The 18,892-nt window shown below is 35.2% G+C and overlaps 2 protein-coding genes across 8 annotated transcripts in view; both read right to left on the bottom strand.

Annotated features, from left to right (window-relative positions):
* Positions 1-3,241, bottom strand: part of CHD2 (chromodomain helicase DNA binding protein 2) — a 112,557-nt gene extending 109,316 nt beyond the window's left edge. Inside the window, exons 1-2 of one of the 4 annotated variants that reach the window (XM_070618731.1) lie at positions 2,490-3,241; positions 2,019-2,151 (exon numbers count right to left, since the gene is read on the bottom strand). In XM_070618731.1, coding sequence (XP_070474832.1) covers positions 2,019-2,080 — 62 coding nt within the window. In that variant the 5' untranslated portion in view covers positions 2,081-2,151; positions 2,490-3,241. The remainder of the gene's footprint in view (positions 1-2,018; positions 2,152-2,489) is intronic. The other 3 variants (XM_070618711.1, XM_070618742.1, XM_070618777.1) reach the window with 3 other exon arrangements.
* A 1,997-nt stretch (positions 3,242-5,238) lies between these two features.
* On the bottom strand, positions 5,239-18,772 carry LOC103558626 (cuticle collagen 2-like). Of its 4 annotated transcripts, none has more exons than XR_546783.2 (5): positions 18,047-18,151; positions 16,010-16,078; positions 15,360-15,442; positions 10,335-10,404; positions 5,239-5,613 (listed from the first exon to the last, which is right to left on the bottom strand). XR_546783.2 is itself a non-coding variant. In XM_070618814.1 (5 exons), the coding sequence occupies exons 1-2, from the start codon at positions 18,691-18,693 to the stop codon at positions 16,075-16,077; spliced, it is 345 nt and encodes a 114-aa protein (XP_070474915.1). In that variant the 5' UTR covers positions 18,694-18,772; the 3' UTR covers positions 5,239-5,613; positions 10,335-10,404; positions 15,360-15,442; positions 16,010-16,074. The 4 variants fall into 4 exon arrangements, 1 of the variants encoding a protein (XP_070474915.1); XR_546781.2 differs by lacking the exon at positions 18,047-18,151 and adding an exon at positions 17,004-18,039; XR_546782.2 differs by lacking the exon at positions 18,047-18,151 and adding an exon at positions 17,489-17,972.
* Between the last annotated feature and the right edge of the window lie 120 nt (positions 18,773-18,892).

Below are 18,892 nucleotides of genomic sequence, written 5' to 3'. Positions count from 1 at the left end.
ACATTAGACTTTGTGGCATATAAACTAGGTCCTTACGGAGAAATTCTGATGGATTAAGGAACCAAGCACTAGGTACCCAAACCATCACTTTTACTTTACTAAAAATAACATTAACCTACTACAATAAAACACCACTAGCATCCTTTAGCTTTATAATTTTAAAAGGAAGTGATGTCATAATTATGTACATGTATTAAGGTATGCAATTTAGGGTAACAGTAAATAAAACTCCATCTTCTCTTCAAGGGGTCTCTCAAATATTCTTGGACATTCATCAGGTATATGAATCAAAATATACTTGACAAAATGCATTTAAAAGTACAGTACATGCTTGTTAAACTGCAACCCCACTGCCAGTTAGGCAAATGCATGACAACTTCAAAGTAGTTTTCCAGGTGAGAGTAAATTATTAGAAGAATAGCAACACTGCTTGATTTTTTAAATTAGAAAGCAGAGTCTGATCAATGATGTTAACCACAAACCTTGCATAAGAAAGCCAAAAGCCATGTGAGACTTATGCAAATCATACTCAAGGGAGTAACAATTTTAGGTATTGAATCTTTAATAGTTTGTCAAATATACCTGGGGATTCCTATTTCTTCAAATCACCATTACTTTTCAGAAAAATCAGGTTAGGATTAGTAAAAAAGTTTTCTGTCCCAAATCTAACCTAGGTAATTACCTGGGCAATTCAATTCAAAAGACAGCAGTCCAAACTATGTGACAACTCAATTTGCAAAAGAATTTGGAAAGGTTATTTTTAAAAGCAAGGGTCAAAATAGTTTAAGTTAATAAAACAAATAAAATTTAACATTTGTAATAACAAACCATGTTCAATCAAAACTTCCAAATTCACTAACCTAAGAGTCTATTATTTATGTAAAATTATAAAAAGCAAAATTGGGGAGAAAAATCATATAACCAATCACATCCTTGTAAAATGTACGATTTAAAATCTGACATGACAATTCATAAGCACACACATCAAGCAATGCATATATTTTTAAAAATTAACATACAGATCATACAAGAAAACATCTTAAAGGCTTTATTACTTAATCACTAATGAGGTACTCCAACAAATGTGAAACAAATCATGATTTGAACAGTACATTTGTAAGCTTCAGAAGATAAAGCATTCCAGGCGACTCTGTCGAAATAAATCAATAAATTTAAAGCAGCTACAACTAATATATGAGGATAAAACACTGCATCTATCAACCAGAAAGCACTGACTGAATATAAGCATACAAATGAAAACCTTAAAATATTTTAAATGTAAAATATACACTTATAATCATAGTATCAAACACAAAACAGACGTAAATTAAGAGTATTCCAGGATTTCTGTGATCACAGGTTTGATTTCATAAATGCAGGAACTGTAACCATCGAGAAAAGGTTTTGATAAATCATATCAAAATTTCCTAAAATGTCAAGAGTATCAAAATAAATATAGAGTCAAATAAAAATATAAACTGAGAGGCATCAGTCAAAGGGTCTTTTTTCCAATTTCATTTTAAAATGTACATTTTTTCATTCATATAACTTTCTCAAACGTCTATTTACTATAATTTACTACCACAGGCTCCTCTATGGCCTTCAGTTACAAGTTTGGGTATCCTAGATTCTTCAAAGAAAAAATTTGCCTTGTATGTAAAATGGTGCAATGCAGCAATGGCTAAACCGACAAGGTCATTTTTCTACAGCACAAAAACCTAAAAACTGAAATTACTGACAGAAAAACTGTAGTTTACAGGAAAGGCCCCCTTGAATAAAGGTACCTTACCTTTTGACTGCTGTAAGAGGCCTTAAGTCACAACTCAACTTTCATAAATTGCTACCAAAAAATTAGGGTGTGGCATATTAGCAATCTCAAGGTCACGCTTTAAAAAACGAATCCAAATTAGTAAAATACTTAAAATAAAACAGACAGCTATCCTTGTCTGTCAAGGTAAACAATGTAAGCTGAGGTTTCCCCAAAAAAAGAAAAAAGGAAGAAAGTTGATAGCTCATACCTCGATGCATTGCTGTGTAGCGAACTGTCCTCCTCTTGGCTTTTGTCCTTATTTCTCATCATCTTTTAATTCTTAAATATTAAGGGGGAGGGGGAATCTGTGTTTGCTTTGAAGTCCTGTGCCCAGGTATTTACTGTCAAAAGTTGAAAGAAAGGTAAGGTCCCAGCTTCTATCGATGGTTTTTATTATCAGGAACAAAGTCCTGACAATGTAACGATATTGTTATAATACAACAGCGGTAAACACCAAAAAACAAAATATTTCTATTTTTTCCTTAAAAAAAAAAAACAGGATAAACCAAACGGGGAATCATCACTATCAATAAGGAAAGTTTCTCAAAGTAACACACTGGATACAAATAACAATCTCTGTATCTTATTGCGTCATCCAGGAATTTCTCATATTTACAGAAAATAAAACAAGCTTAAACATATAAATCCCTAAAATTATCACTAATGATCATGAACTTACCTGATCCATGTAGTAGGTCCAAAGCAAGAGTCCTATCTACTAGTAGAAAAATATCAGATCCCAAATAATTAAAAATAAAAACAAAATTCTCCGTTAAAAAACGAAAAATAAATAAAATAATCCTCAAATATGTTAACTGGTCAAAAAAATAAAGCAACAATTAATACTAAAACGAGTCCGGAAGAAAAAAAACCTCATTAGGAGAGCGCACAAAAATGGAGGTGCGCCATGGCTTCTAAGCTGGAAAAAACAACGACCTGGGCTCTCAGTACGGCTGCTTCTTTCCAACAAGGCACGAAAAGAAAGCTCCTAAAAGCTGCTTTTCTCCCTAAAAAAGGTTCGAATCGACCCCAGTAAGTCACTAGGAGAGGCAGGGGGCTGCGGGGGCCCCCTGAGGCTGCCCGAAAGTTAGGGAAAGTTGCGTAAAGTGAGGCGAAGGCAGGGAGCAGAGCGCGCTCTCTCTAAGGCACAGCCGCCATCTAGAGCCTCCTTCCCAGCTCTGAGAGCTCTGCCTTTGATTGACACTCTCTACATTTACCCCACAACTCAGGTGATGTACCATAGACCCACCCCTTCATCTCCACCAAAAAAAAAAAAAAAAGATCCTCCATCCCAGGGAGCCTGAGGACCCCCACCCCCACACCTCCCTGCCCCTCCAGACCACCCCATCAGGGGGAGGGGGGAGGGTTTCTTAACCCCCTCTGGCTCAAGCACCCTTTTTAAGCCAGAGAGAAATGTAATTTGTTCCTTTTGTCTAAAGATCTGCTAAATATTTCAGTCCTTGAGCTAAAATAACTTCCTCTCTGGACAGGAAGTGGTGTTTTATCAAGCCATTTTGAAAGAGGGATAATTCTTAGAGAATATAAAGCTCATCTTAAGTACTAATCTTTTAAAAAATTAACCCCCCCAGGGGTAAAATGGTTTCCAAATAAAAGCAAAACCTCAATTTTATAAGTTAAATTCAAGTCTTGCCTTCTTTATGAAGCCAAAACATTATCTAAAGGCAAAGTTTAAGGGGGAATTTTCCATCCCAAATGGAAGAAAGGGGTATAACTCAAGAGCGCCTCCCTAGTGTTCAGTTGCATTAGAGCAAAAATTAATGCAACTGGTTTTTCTTCAAGAATCTCAATTTCCTTTTACTTTCAAAAATTCTTTAACCCATTATATAACCTTGCAAACTTTACCACCCAAAATTCTCATAACCACAATATATTTAGTTCACACACTGATTCAGGCGAAACCAAGTTCTTAAATTCAAGAGTATGGAACCATCATGGCCACCTTTAAATAATGAACCCAAGAAACTCCACCTCCAAAACCAACACAACACATAGATCCCAACTCTTCCCTCGTATTTCAAGTCACATTCTAAGTATATACCCATTTCAACAATGGTAAATTAATAACAATCGGTCATATCTGACGGCAACTTATCAAAGTAATGTCACAGGCAAATTCTTCTAAATATCAAAACCATGAGATCTATGGAAACAAAATTATTACTAATGCCAAAAACAAATTATTCAATACTTTCTCTCAACAAACACCCCAAGAAATCATTCACACGTCCAAAAAGAACCATTATCAACTTTCCTTACTCAACATTACAATCTGCCAGAACAATGTCCTTCCCTCACTGAAGAAATCCATTTCAGATTCATACCCAACAAAATCAACAGTGTTGCATCTAGGTAAATGCAAAATCCATAATCAAAACTCACTTTCAATTCTGTACTTTCTACAACAGATAATTTTGTACCAAAAACCCAAAATTCCACATTTCATTTATATAGACCAACCACCTCAGTCATGAGAACAAATGCTGCACAGGTACTGATCATGATTGTGGGTGCCATGGTATTTGCCATTAACCACAAACACAGTAAGATTAACTATTCTAACCAACAAAAATTAAAGCTATTCTTTGTTTTCTGTATAATGGGAAAATATCAACAATTCATTTGGTCTATCAACATGAAGCCCACCACAACTTAAAATGGTTACTAAAACTGGTATTTGTTGATCATCAATAAATGAAACTGCACTATTCATCTACAACACTATAATAATTTGACATGTTGTGATTTATTCTAAATTCCTAAATGTACAGACTAATAATACAAGATAACAATCCTATTTCATACTTACACAAAATGTATTACAGATATTATTGCCACCAAAATTTTAAGACCTTTTATGAATACCCTAAGGACAGTTTCCTATAAATGCAACACCTCTCCCCCAATATTAACTATTAAGACAATAGGAGGCATCAGTTTCAATGTTCAGATGAATATTCTATTGCCAGATGTTTTATTTATAATATTAAAAAACATAGGTAAAAGGAACCTTTTCCATCAACACAAAGTAACTCAGAAAAATACAGTATCACTCATCCTGAATTTTGAGACAAAGGCATTTTGTTTTAAAAGTTCATTAAAATCTCATGGCAAATTAAATGTTCTATTATTACCCATTGGTTATTTTGAAGAGGTTTTAAGAAAGCACAAAATACATTTCAACCAAACAACCATCTCTTAAAACACAAATAAGTTTCCACAACTTTGTGAAAAAAGGCAAATCTAAATCAACCAAGTAAAACATTTTCCAGCACACCATTTCCATTTTACCAGCTTTATTCAGTACACTTTACTGCTGGGAAACTGTAAAGGTCAAAGTGTTATTTAGGGCGATAACCGAACATTTAATGAAACTTCAGCTTAAAAAAAAAAAAGCCCAAACTGAGAAATTTTAAAGCGTTAGAAATTTTATTAAAGTTAACATTCCACAAGGTCATACTCATACAAATCAAACTGCAAAAAGTTCCAGGCATACAAACTATCATCTGTGTTAACGTGCCATCTTTCTTCTCCAAATGTCAAAAATGTACTTGTTTTAATGATACAAAAAGTCTTTAGAAAGTCAAATCCACTGTCCATTGTGTTGGGTAAGAAACCTATATCTTCATTCATGTCATGAAATCCATGTTAAAAGAACCCTGTCTTGGTTGTATATTATCACAGCACTCTTGTATTAATCCATTTTCCTCAATTCCCCATAGTGGACTGCCATCTTGATTTCTCAGTAGTAGGGTCCATTTGAGACTCTTCAAGCTGACTGGGTGCTTGATGAAAACATTAAAAGAAAAAAATGCTGTTGGAATACCAATAATCTTATTCCTTCAAACAGAGAACATCCACCCACCTTGAAGATACTCTTACCATACACAAAGCATTAATTCTGTAACAGCTTTAAACTATGTAACTGTATTAAAGTTGTATGCACTGCACACACAACTTCTCAAGGAGAGAAGCATAGAGAGACTGCACTCAAGCAACAAAGTTCTTCTACTGTCACAGATACATATGTAACCATAAAAAAGTGGCAGTGAAGAGTCAAATTTTTAATAGTTAAATGTAATGTTGTTATACTGTCTACACGAGAAGTAAAAACAAAAATTCAAATTCAAAGATCCTGGAAAGCTAAATCACAGCAACACTATGGGTTCTAAATCTCAATGCAGAAAACTTTCCAAGCTTCTTCAAATAAAACTAATTATGGAAAAGAATCTTAAGGGATAAAAAAAAAAAACCAAAGCAGTAGATCACAGCATAGATTTCCAGTCCAACAGATGTTAATTTTGTTTAGATAACACAAACGGCCAATACAGATGCCACCATCTCTGGCTACATTTCTGAAAATGCAAGTAACATGTAGCCACTAGGAAAAAAAGTGATCAAAAATGCAAAATATCTGCCTGGGTTATTTGATATTTGCCAAATCTGATAAAACGCTATCAGATTTCAAATTAAATACAAATAAAATACTCCCATTCCCAAAACATCAAATGTTCCTTAAAGAACAACAAATCCATTACCTAAATAATTTGAACTAAAGGGATAAGTGGGAAGCCAGGAGATATTACCATTAACTAAATGATCTTGATTTGTCATGATCAAACATAATTGCAAAGCTAAGTTTTAACCCCAGTCTTCTCTATAAACTTTGCAGCTCTCACACTAAATTTGTCAAGATAAAGTCTGGGTGACTGCTAGGAGATTATTAAATATAAAGGCATTTTTGCTCATTACATAGCTAATACCTCGTGTCTCCTAAAACCATAATTAGGATTTATTGTCTACCATATACAATACAAAAATCTACTTAATAAACTATTTGGTTAATCAAGAGACATTGCCACTCATATTTAAAAAAGACTGAAAATGAGTGTCACAACATCAGTAATAAACATCAAATGCAAGATATTTCTCCTTAATATATTCTGCCAATTTCTCTTCCAGCCTAAAAGGAGAATTAAATAACTCATTCATTCATATGTCAGTAAAATATCTCCCATTTGAATTGTTCATTCCTTAAAATGAAGGGACATATACTTCTACACAAAAGTATAAAAATAAAAATACCATCATTCCTCTTGCAGAGTGAATTATAAGTCAATTTTTCCCCAATCTCTACCGCTACAATGCAAGATAAAGCTCTAAATGAAGTTGGGGATGTAAATACTATCATGGTGAACAATGAACTGACACCAAGTTACAATCATTTCAATGGCTATAGGTTGAATTTATTCAACTTAGTACCTTAAATGATAAACTCAATGCTTCTATATTCTTCTGCCACAGGACAAGTAGTAAAATTTATCCAGGACATTATATAAAATTTCCGTGTAAAACCATTGTTGAAAAACATTTTTTCAAAAGAAAACCTAATGATATTAAAATCATTCCAAAATTACTCAATAAAATGCTCTAGTTTATGTGACAAATACAGAGGTCAGAAAATACTAGCGTATTGGTCATGCTATCACATATATTTAAGATGGTTTAAAAAAGAAGGAATGAAGAAAAAGAATGGTACAAGAGAAAGCAGACAACTTTTACGACATTAAAAAGCCATGATCAATCTACATTCCTGCAAAGCCATCCAAAAGCCTGTGGTGAAAATTTTGTTAATAAGCGAAAGTGCTCACAAGCATCAAAGAACCTAAAAGAATGATGAGGGACTTGGGTGTAAGCCATTTATTTTCATGGAATTACAAATTCTTACAAAAGTTCAATTTGCAAGTAAGCAAAGTTATGTTAAAAAGTGAAAAAGAAAGCAGGCATGAGTTCTGAGCGCCTGGAAATTTTTTTGGTAACAAAATCCAGTTCTTCATCTGTAAAATAGAAATAGTAATAGTACCTACCTCATGTGGCAGTAGTGAGGATTAAATGAGATAGGACATTTACAGCTTTTAAATTACCTGGCATATAGAAAGACCTCAACAAATGTTAGCTATTATTCTGATACACCACAACAACCAAGGTACTTGGGGACCTACAGACTGACCTTACTGAATCAAAATAATTTATATTCCAACAGTAATGCTATTTCTGAAGAATCCATAGGATCTTGGGGTCAATTATTTAAAGACAAAACACTTTCTGCTTTAAAAAGAGAATTTAATCTTTCAGTAAAGTAAGATCACTACAGAAAAACTGGGCAGGATTTACATATGAAAGCCCTACTACTCCACATCATTCAGCAATTTGTGAACTACTGAAGAGATATGATGGTTTGATCTAGAATTCCATCATCACACAGATCTAGATCTTCTGTGTATTTCACATAAGCTTCAAGCTCATACTAGGAAAAGTTAGGAGAATTTTTCCTCTATGACAGTCTCTCATTTATACCTCCTTTGTAAGGAAAATTGCTTGTACTAAAATAACAATCACCACAAGCAAAGGTAAAGGCTTCTATGCTAGGAAGGTTATAATAACTACTACCTCTTAAAACCCCCAGATATTACAGATCCGGAAATTAAGAATATAAAATTGAGCAAGGGGGTCTTCTCTTTAAATTTTAGTTCAGTAAATGTATCCCAAAAATACTAGGACATAGTAAAATAAGTTGTAGGTGAATGCAAGCAAGTAATTCATTACTGGATTGGGTTTAAGAGGGACTCTAAAATAAGCAATCTCCTTACCTCCACCTTCCAAGCAAACTCCTATTTTTAATACCAAGAAGAAATGTGGGGGACAAGGAAGAGTACAAGAAAAAAGAAATGATAAATGATCCTTACTTTTAAAAGTAGATGGCTTTAATAATGCTATAATTTATTAAATTAATGTAATTCATATTATTTGAAAACTCAAGTACTTATTGCAAAACCAAAGGGAAAATGGGTACAAAATCAAAATCAGGAGCAGAAATTGATCCTTCCCGTCATGTAATTAAGATTCTTGGTGCTTATGACTTGATTTCAATCTTCTTTGTACTGGTCGTTAAATTTGAAAGCATTTAATAGTGAATTCACATATTTTGTCTTATTACCAAAAATAGCTTTAATCTTCAACAGGATTACAATATATTAATACGTATGGGTCCTAAATAAGATGAGCACAAAAACTACAAAATGATTTGAAAAAGACCAGCCAGCTATTGATCAGTAAGAAAATAAGATCAATTATGATAACTACGAAAAAGAGTCATTTAAGATTTTATAATCAAATCAAATCTTCCCCATTGTCTTTATTAGTTAAAACTTGACAAATGCATGTTAAGACATTGACAGTTGTAGTTTCTTGTCATTTTTAATTTTTACTGAGTCAAAGTTTTAGCTTTCTAGCATACCTAAAAATTAATATTTAAAGCATTAAAACTTGTTTTAATAACGAATTTCATTGTTTTTCAGTTAGACCCAAAACACTAGTTGATAAATAATGTTTCATAGAAACTATATACAATAAATCAACAAGTATTTATTGAGCATCCACTATGTGCCAGGCAATTAATCTCTGTAAAATACGGTAAGACATGAGGTCACAAGTTTCATCTCTGCCCTCACCATCCTCCATCAAAAAACAAAAATGAATTTCACTATTCTGCAAGCCTTAGTAGCCACTTAACACAATGGAAGTTGAAGTAGTAATTCGAAGCAAAAATCATAAAGAATCCGGATTTCCAAATGTGATTCAAAAATAATGATTCCTATGAAACTGCTAGTATGTAAATATCATACCTAAAAAGGTCTGTCAATAATAAATAAATCCTTTTGAGAATGCATCCAAATTCATGTATACAGCCTTACCACTAACTCTTTTCCCACTATTTCTAAGCTTGGGAGTTGGAAAAATTAATCCATGGTAGTAGTAACCAAGTCTTCTAATACCTAAGCATAATCCTAGCATGAAAAGAACTTTTTGTTGAGCTTTCGAGCTCAAGGAAAGTTCAGAATTACTTATTAGAATTACTACATTGAGATGCATTAAAAAGTATGTTCTATTACCAAAAGAGAACCCAAGGGCTTCTTCTGAGTTCTACACAGGTAGGGTACAGTTGACAAAAGGGATGGATCTAGGACAAGAGCAAGCAAGCTTTCCTTATAGGACGAGACAGTAAATTATCTTAGAGTTCGTGGCCATTAGCTACAACTACTCTCAACTCTGCAGCTGAATGGGAAAGCAGACACAGACAACGTGTAAATGAAAGAGCATACCTGTGTTCCAATAAAACTTTATTAACAAAAATAGGGGTGAGTTTACCGACACCCAAATCTAGGGTAGTGTTAGAAGCACGTTCAAATGTGAGTCTCTTTTTGCATTTTAACTTTGCCTGAGTTTAAATGGAGACAGTAGAAAATAATAATAGGTTGGAGTAAATTAATAAGCAAATTTTAATAATAAACTTTACACACATCTAACCACGTTGATTATTTATTTTTGTACTGCTTTGAGTTTCACTAAATCCCTTTATATTTTTATAACTGACTCACTCAAGACTTCCAAACTCATATTTAAAGGTAAAAAAACAGATTAAACATGTAAATTGAATAAAACTTACTAAATGCTTCCACCAACATCTATTACGTTGTACAGGACCTTTACAGAATTCATTCTCAGGATTCACATTTCTGGAGAAAACAGAAAGAATATAATTTTATACACAGAAAAAGACAAAAATAGACTATCAAAATGCCATGATTTATTCGGAAACTTCAACATCTTGTAAGGATCACTCACCAGAAGACTAACATGTATGTGTATTTATGAACAATGTAGTCCAAGCAAAAAATAAACAATTCTAACCCAGAGGATCTTAAATTTGGCTGTACAAATGTAGGGGGCTCATCTGTAGAATAAGTTACTTTCACGTGCCTAAGTCTCAGTCCCCATGAGCTCCAAGAGAATAGGTAAAAATCTGGGCTCCTAAGTCGGTCTAATGGGCAGACAGCATTGAGAACTAGTTGTTTAACAAGAAACATTACTCCTTCACAGTACAGAACTTTTTTATCGTCTGGTCTTTCATCTAATCTACTCTCAAGACTTCTAAAGGAAAACTTCAATTACCCACCTGCAATGCCATGTTTCTCACTCCTTAATATTGCCTATTATTTCACATTATCATGTACTTTAACCAACATTATTCTAAGATAAAGTATTAGAAAGAAAACTGTAGGCACAATTTCAAACTTTTTTACTAATTGAACTGACTTACTCAACTCAACCACCACTAACCCTTTCTAAAATAGGTACTTGGTAATGAAAACATCATATCCACACTTTTCACTCGTTAGACTGAAATACCTTATAAACTAAACATGGAAGATGATGTTTCCCCAAGTCTCAAATACCTTCAGAACACAGGTATACACTTTTTTCAGTCACTCCTGCTTTGAAGTATGATTATAATAATCACAGTAACATGTAGAACTACCAAAAAGCTCTGTTTAAAGTTCAATATTAAAGTATAGCAATTTAAGGATTTTTAGAGAGTAATAGAATAGTTTAGGATTCAAGTTAAAACTAAGCTACCCAAATGCTTTTCCCAAATGACTAAGGTTTCAAATTTTCAAATTATAAAATAAGTTCCTGATTCTCTTACCAAATCTAAATCCCCTTAGTCGTTTTGACTAATCAAGAAATATAGTAAAGATCTGCTTCAAAATTACCTTTAAGAGTAAGGTGCTAAAATATCCTTCCAACAAGTTAACAAACGAAGAATTTTACCAGCAACATTGTATTATGTTTAAGCTTCCAAATTTAATCTGACCTTATAAGGAAGAGAATTTGTGAACAAAGACAAACCTTAAATCAACCAAGTAAAATAAATTGATTTAACCTAAGAGAAGGGTGGAGCTGACTTAGGGAATATTGGTGAAAGAAATATCTGAGGGAAATCCATCATATTGGTCTGATCACGTGCTTATAAAAAAGCTCCCTACCAGTCCAAGGAGGTGCCACCAAAACCTGAAGAGGACTTAGCTCTCATTCACACCACCACAAAAATCAGCGACACCAATGTAACCTACAATACAACCTCCTGCCCAAAAAGTGACAAAGCAGTACTTTGCTTTCCTTTGAAGGAGGAGAAACCAAGTTCAGCTTAGGGAGACTACAAAAGTTGATGATTTTGCTCATATTCCCACCTATCTTTAACATTTTGCAGTATTGTGGATTCTCATTTAATATGAAAGTACAGGTATAACATAAATAACCATTTTGATTGCTGGTCCTTTTATAATCAAAGGTAAGGACAGCTTTAGTCAAGTCCTGTTCATATTATCATTATTCCCGTTTGTACTTTTCTTGGGATATTTAATTCTGTCACTTTTTAAAACCCTTAAAACAATTTTTACATTTAAATTAAGAATAAAACCTGAGAGCAGTGTAAAATAAATATAAGAAATCTCCCACAAAAATAAGGTAGTGATAGTCATTAACATTAATAAGAAATCTTCACCACAAGACAACTCACAAACCATTAAAGCAAAATGTCTAGCTTGATAATCTAAATTAAAATGATGATTACTACATAGTACACATTAAGGGTATAATTGCTTGAGAAATACTGAATTTCAAATAAATGTTTCAAAAAGCAAATGATTGTTTTCCAAAACACAGAACTATCCAGCTTTACACAATGTTTAAATCAAAAGTTTATCAAATTGTTGTAGGAAACATGCTACTTGAACGATATGTAAACAATCAAGTCCCATAGCTTTTATTTATAAAGTTCAGAATATCCTTGAATTTAAACTATAAAGGTTAATTACATTCAGAAATAACAGCCAATTTGAAAATTAAAAGTTTGTACTGAACCACTCAATCTGGAAGAGGAAGGTGGTTGGTAAAATGAGGATATTTATCATTGAATACAGACATTTCTTAAAGGAAATTAAATAGATTATGTCAGGTATGTGAACTATAAATCCCCATTTATATCCCGATGGTCAACGGCAAATGTTCCATGAAATACACTAAACTGTAAATATATTCAATAACTTTCTGAAAAAATCCAAACAATACTTTTATTGTAGCATTCTAAATCTTAATTGCTTAAAGACAATTTCACACTAACTGCTTTTTAAGATCAACTTTCCAGTATGGCTGCATTTGTATTACTTATTAATATTTGGAATGCCTAAAATTAAGAAAGTCAGGTACACCATCGCCCAGGTCTCGTGTCACCACAAAAATAACATAATTTGCAATGCAAAAATTACAAAAACTATTCTCCAGTTTGTACAAGAGAATTAGACACTCCTTACCATTATTTTTATTGCACAATTTAAGAGCTAAAAGTTATCTTAAGAGATTGGAAACTCCACAAATATTTTATACAAATTAGGAGACTAGGTACAGCGACTAAAATGTCAAGATTACAGGGCTAATTTACATTAGAGGCTGGGTCTCCTGGTTGCTGAATCACAGTTATATTTTCCACTCTACCATACACCTCTCATTAATGCAGAAGATGAAGATGTCCTCAAATTATCTTTTTCCCCTATGCCCCTCAACAAAGAATAAAATCTCAGAGGAGAAAAAGTAAATTAATTGGTTGTCCACAGTCCAGATTTTTAAATAATCAAGAAACTGTGAATAGTAAACTAAACGTGAAAGAAAATTTATATTCAAAATTATGTATTTCACATAATCCAGCCTCTAAGTATCACATCATGGTTCATGAAAATCTTGTGATTAACTATGGGCATGGCTTCTTTCCTTTCCATAGAACTTCGGGTTAATTTGTTAAACAGTTATTATCATGACAAATGCAATGCAACCCCATCACCAACTTGTTCATGTGATTTTTATGATTCAAGAATTAGTTTAAAATGCTAAAAACAAGTATTTTAGTATTTATCACTTTGGTTCTTAAGCAGAAAATAGGAATAAACTAAATAATAATTTACTTATGGAATACAGCAATTTAAAATAGTTATCTATGTTTATATTGCCCTCATGGGTCCATTACTTTTATCCATGAAAACCACGGCCCATTTTACAATTTGGCTCAAGCAGCAAGTATCAAAACACTGAATATAATAAGCACTATCATGAAGGTCAAAGTATATGTAAGACCATCTTAAAATGTGATTTATAATCCTTTATCTTGTTGGTGATAAAAGGAAAGCTGTACTCCATTTGACTGCGGATTAATTTAGAAGTTATTATATCATTTAGGTTTTCTTTCTAATTAGTGATACTGGAGTGAAAAGGATAAAAATCTTCATTTAACATTCCTAACCTTCTTCAACCATTCACTTTTTATTTTATGGGTCAAATTACATCTTTGGTAGGCCATTATAAATTTATTGCCGACATATACTTAAATTTACATTACTCTTTATATATGTTTGTGTCTTAAGAGGCCCAACTCTCAATTTTTATCAGTATCCAATCACAGCTGAATACCAATCTAATATCCTATCATTTGCATAGAGTAAGCCCTAACCTTCCCATTTGTGTTGAAGAAGCTTAGGATGAAAGATGTTTTGACTTTTTTGTATATGTTATATCTTTAAAACACCACAGTTAAAGGTCTAACATTTAGTTTTCTTTTGCACACTATAATAAACACAAAATGTGATCAAATAACAAAAGGACTGAAAAGCAAAAAATGAAGCTAAAGCAAAGGCAATAAAAATATTACCTTTATCACCTATTTGAATCAACAGAATAAGCCAACACGAACAGTTAAAAGATTTTCCACATAAACTTCAAGGACAAAGGTAAACTTGCCCTTATATTAATTACCTGGTTATTTGGCTATTCTTAAAATTTCCCAAGATATCTTTTATTGTATTACATATTTCCTCTGGTAAATCCCTTATAATAGCGGCTTGACATTAATTTCCACATTCAGTGTTAACTTTTGAAGAAAGGATATTTCCTGAAAATTATCAGTGGACCTATTTTTTCATTCACGTATCTGGTTTTAAGATGTCAAAGTACTGTATACATGTTGAAAATTATTTCTTCCTTTTATGCTTTAAAAACAATTAGTAAGCCATAGATTCTCAGAGGTCTCTTTAGAGGCATTATTCTAGTTTCCTGTAAGATAACTCATTTTTGTACCTTTGAAAACAAACTCATTAAAAACAGGTAAAATGAATAATTTAAATCCATTAAAAAATATCTAGAATATGAGAGTGTCGATTTAGTTTTTGACATATAGTTCTTTTAAGAACTATGCTACGATCAGCAAATCCAAAATTCTAGGCCATTTCTAAAACGTGATGTGTATCATCAAAAAAAATGGCTGAAGAATGTACATTTCAGAATATAAAGACACATAGTTCTGATGACTCAACTACTAATTTAACCATAACCCTGAAGCACCATTTTATTGGGAAATACTGCGTGTCTTACCACTCTGATATAAATTACATCTATCAACTGTTTTAATACTAATACAAAAGTCCTTTGACGTAAGGTAAAGGAATTTGATGGGCTTTTTCTCATCCTTTATTCGAGATAAAAAAAGTCTAGAGTTTATGTTTCACTGACAAACTTGAGTGATATTTTCCTACTCACATGTTGGTAGCTATTAAATTTCAGATGTTGGATAAAAATATTTACTTACTTGCTATATAAAATAAGACTTTCGCAAAGATTTCCTTTGTCCTCAAGGATAAAACTCCACGGTCTGTCTTCAAAATGGCATACCTTTTGGGGAAAAAAAACAACATTCTAAACAATTTATTGATGGAACAACCAACAGCAAGTAGGAATAAGTGTTTTAAAACTTTTTATTATATAAAAGAAACAAAAACTAAAGTCTATGCTCACAAAGCCTGATTTTTAAAATCTTCTTGCCTAAAATCTATTAGTATGAATAGTAACTAGCTCAAATTTTCTAATAAATTTATTTCTTTAAATATTTAGAAGATTAAACCTGTTTGCCCAGTATATAAGAGAACTAAAAACAAAAACTGTATCTTTGGTATTTCGGTTTTCCTCAAAATATAATCAGTCTTTTCTTAGTCCCAAAATTAAACAAAGGCTTAAAGAACCTTCAGTATTTTAAACTATTCAAAAGGCACATTAAATTACAATGGCTATGCACGTATACTTTTCATTCAATGAAAAGGCTTAAAGGCTTTGTAAAATTATTTCAGATATTTAGTTTATTCATACTCACTACTTACTAGAAATATAAATGATCACAGAACAAAATAAAGATCTAATAAGCTTATTTTTATGTTAAAGTAATAAGAATTTACCCAGTCTTACCTCAAATAAAGGAGCTGTATTTGTTCAGAACCATCGTCAACCAAATTTAATTTTAATCTTGTAAGTTACCTTTAAAAAAAAAAGGAAGATTATATCAATGTTTTGATTTTTAAACATTGCTTGGCCAAAGTTTCAGTGTGATGAAACAATGAGAAAATATTCCAAAGACGATCTATGGATGAATTTAAGAGACAGCTCATCGACACACTACCTGTACATTTAAAGTTGCAGTTATTTCTTATCTTACTGTCAGTCTTTGTTTTCCACGTCTTTTAGTTGCATGGACAAACACTAGACATTAAGGAATTGAGATCAAAATGGAATGCAGAACATTCACATCTTTGGACAGATTTAAGATTATGACCTTGTTTTTAATTTTTCTTCTTTTGATGCCAGGCACTATACAAAACGGAAGTTTACCATTTTTAAAGACTGAAATCATCTCAAAATTTCCTTTACCACCTAGTAATACCTTTTACGAATTATGAACAATTAAAAATTAACTCCTCCAGGAGAAATTAGTGAAGTTAAAATGGCCACTGGTTACTTTAAATTTTTAAACCACAAGTTATTTGATCTCACCAAGTGAGATATTAGCTTTGTCTTTTAAGCAAGTCTAAAACATGTAGTAGCTATGACCTTTATTCAATTTCAAACCAGGGTCTTGAACATTCTCAGTCTCTTCCTTCCCTCATTTCTCATGTAAAAAGATCTTGTGAGGTTTAACTGCTAGCAATTATTTTGCATTTCACTATTCAAAAAGAATTCTGAAAAACTAAATTCAGAATATTCATTTAAAACCACTTTCAGTGTTCAAAAATTTCAAAAATGTTGATTTGAAAAACCAGAATTGGTACTTAAACAACAGATTCTGGAAAATCCAGATATGCGCAACTGATGTAACATGTAGCACTATATGAATGCTATTCGAAAAATAAAACAATTTCACTGACAAAAACACCCTCAGAAATATGGTCGATTACACCTTTAGTACCTTTGGTTTTTTAAGCTCTTCGTAAACCTGCCCAGCACTTTTTTTACGTAGATCTGCACCTTTACAACAGAACAGCTACCGCAGAATGAAGACAAATATATTCTAAAATACACAAAGGTTTGTGCCTTGTGGTTTGTTCTTCAAACCATTCAATTCCCTCTCAAACAGTTTTTTAAATCCGTGGACTATACGGAGGGCTCTGCCAATCTTCTCGAAGCCAATTTATATTAGTAAAATACTGTTCCGTTTTAAGCATATCTAGATTTTTATGCATGCAACAAATGCAACAAATATGGCTCCTCTTCATCGCCCTTTACCGAGAGCAGTCCCACTTCAATATTTACACTCCGAGAAAGTAACTTCAGAAATCTGGTGTCACAATATTCCTTTGTAAAAGTTTTGTCGACCGTGGCTGGTGATAACATACATTATTTTTAGAAATAATACAACGATGAACTTAAACTTTGAAAAGTCTAGGAACTGACCCAAGTACGTTCTAGCATCCAGGTGTGATAAGTTACAGATAACGGCTCCCCAGGACCTCTTAAGAAGTACGAAACAGTCGATGTCACCATTATCCCCACATCAGAATGTCAAATAATCTTGGCGTAATTACGCGGAAAAAGACACTATCTGAATCAAACGTCATCGCCTCGCACCGTCATTAAACTCGATTTCCATTAAACAGCCCGGACGAGAGAGTGAACTTGGCTCCGTAATTTCTCAAATGCCAGCAGCACCCCTGCAACTCGCAGTTTTAAACGACAACCTGAACGTCATCACGGTTCTAAACAGCAGCAAGTACCTTCCCGTCGGTAACACTGCAGCCGTTTGCGAAATCGGCCTCGAAAGAGTTAAAAGCCAACACCCAAAAGAAAAAAATAACAAGTTTTATTTTTGTTTAAACGTCGTCAGGCGTCCATTGTTCTTTGGGGTTCGACCGCGAAGATGAGTTCCCACCTCCCCGGAAAGAGGGGGAAAAGCTCCCCCGCCGGAGAACCTGGAAGGGATTTTTTTCCACCCCCAAGACCAAAATAACTCACCCGGACGGAAAGGGGCTCTCCCCGCGCGGCCCCCTCGGCTCCCGCCCGCGGGCCCGCCGCCGCCCCTCTCCCGCCGGGGCCGCCCCGGCCGCCGGCCGCCCCCCGCCCCCCGCGGGGCTGCGGCGGGGCCCGCGCGCCCCCCAGCCCGGGCCCCGCGGCGCTTCCCGCCCGGAGAGCCGGCGAGCGACGCCGTCGGGCCGCCCGGGGAGGCCCGGCCCGCCGCCCCCTCCTGCTCGCGCGCTCAAGGACATTTTGCTTTTCCTCCCAAGGACAAAGGACAATAAAAGGAGCCGGGGAGCCACTCACCGGGTCCGAGCGCGGCTGCCGGCACCTCCTGGTCGCCCGCGCGCGACGCCCGCGCCGGGCCGCCCGCCCGAGCCTCCCGCCCGCGCCGGGTCGAGCCGCCGGGGCCCCGGGGAGCGGCCGCGGCCGCTGCCGCAGCGGCGCTTTCGGCGTCGCGGGCCCGGCCGCCCCGGGCGCCTCTGCCGGGGGCTCCGACCCCACCGCGCGCCCTGCCTCGCCTTAGCCGCTGCCGCCTCGCTCCCGCGGGCCAGCGGGCCGCCCGGCGCAGCTCCTTGCCGGCCGGCGGGCCCCGCGGCCGCGGCGGAGCGCCTGACAGCTCGGGGTGCTGCTGCCTCTCCGGCCATCTTGTGCCGTGTGTGTGTGGTGTCTCTCTCCCGTCTCCTCTCTCGGCTTTACTCCCTCCTCCTCCTCCCCCCCGCCCCACACACCACACAACATGGCCCCTTCGCTGCGGCGGCGGCTGCGGCGGCGGCAGCAGCTCAGCCGCGCTCCTGCCCGCTCCCCTCCCCCACCCTCCCCGCCTCCCGCCCGCAGCCCCACGTC

The sequence above is a fragment of the Equus przewalskii genome, chromosome 1 (genome assembly GCF_037783145.1).
Source record: "Equus przewalskii isolate Varuska chromosome 1, EquPr2, whole genome shotgun sequence".
In the NCBI taxonomy this organism is placed as follows: Eukaryota; Metazoa; Chordata; class Mammalia; order Perissodactyla; family Equidae; genus Equus; species Equus przewalskii.
Note: the sequence above shows the minus strand (reverse complement) of the source record. Positions and strands in the feature narration are given on the sequence as shown.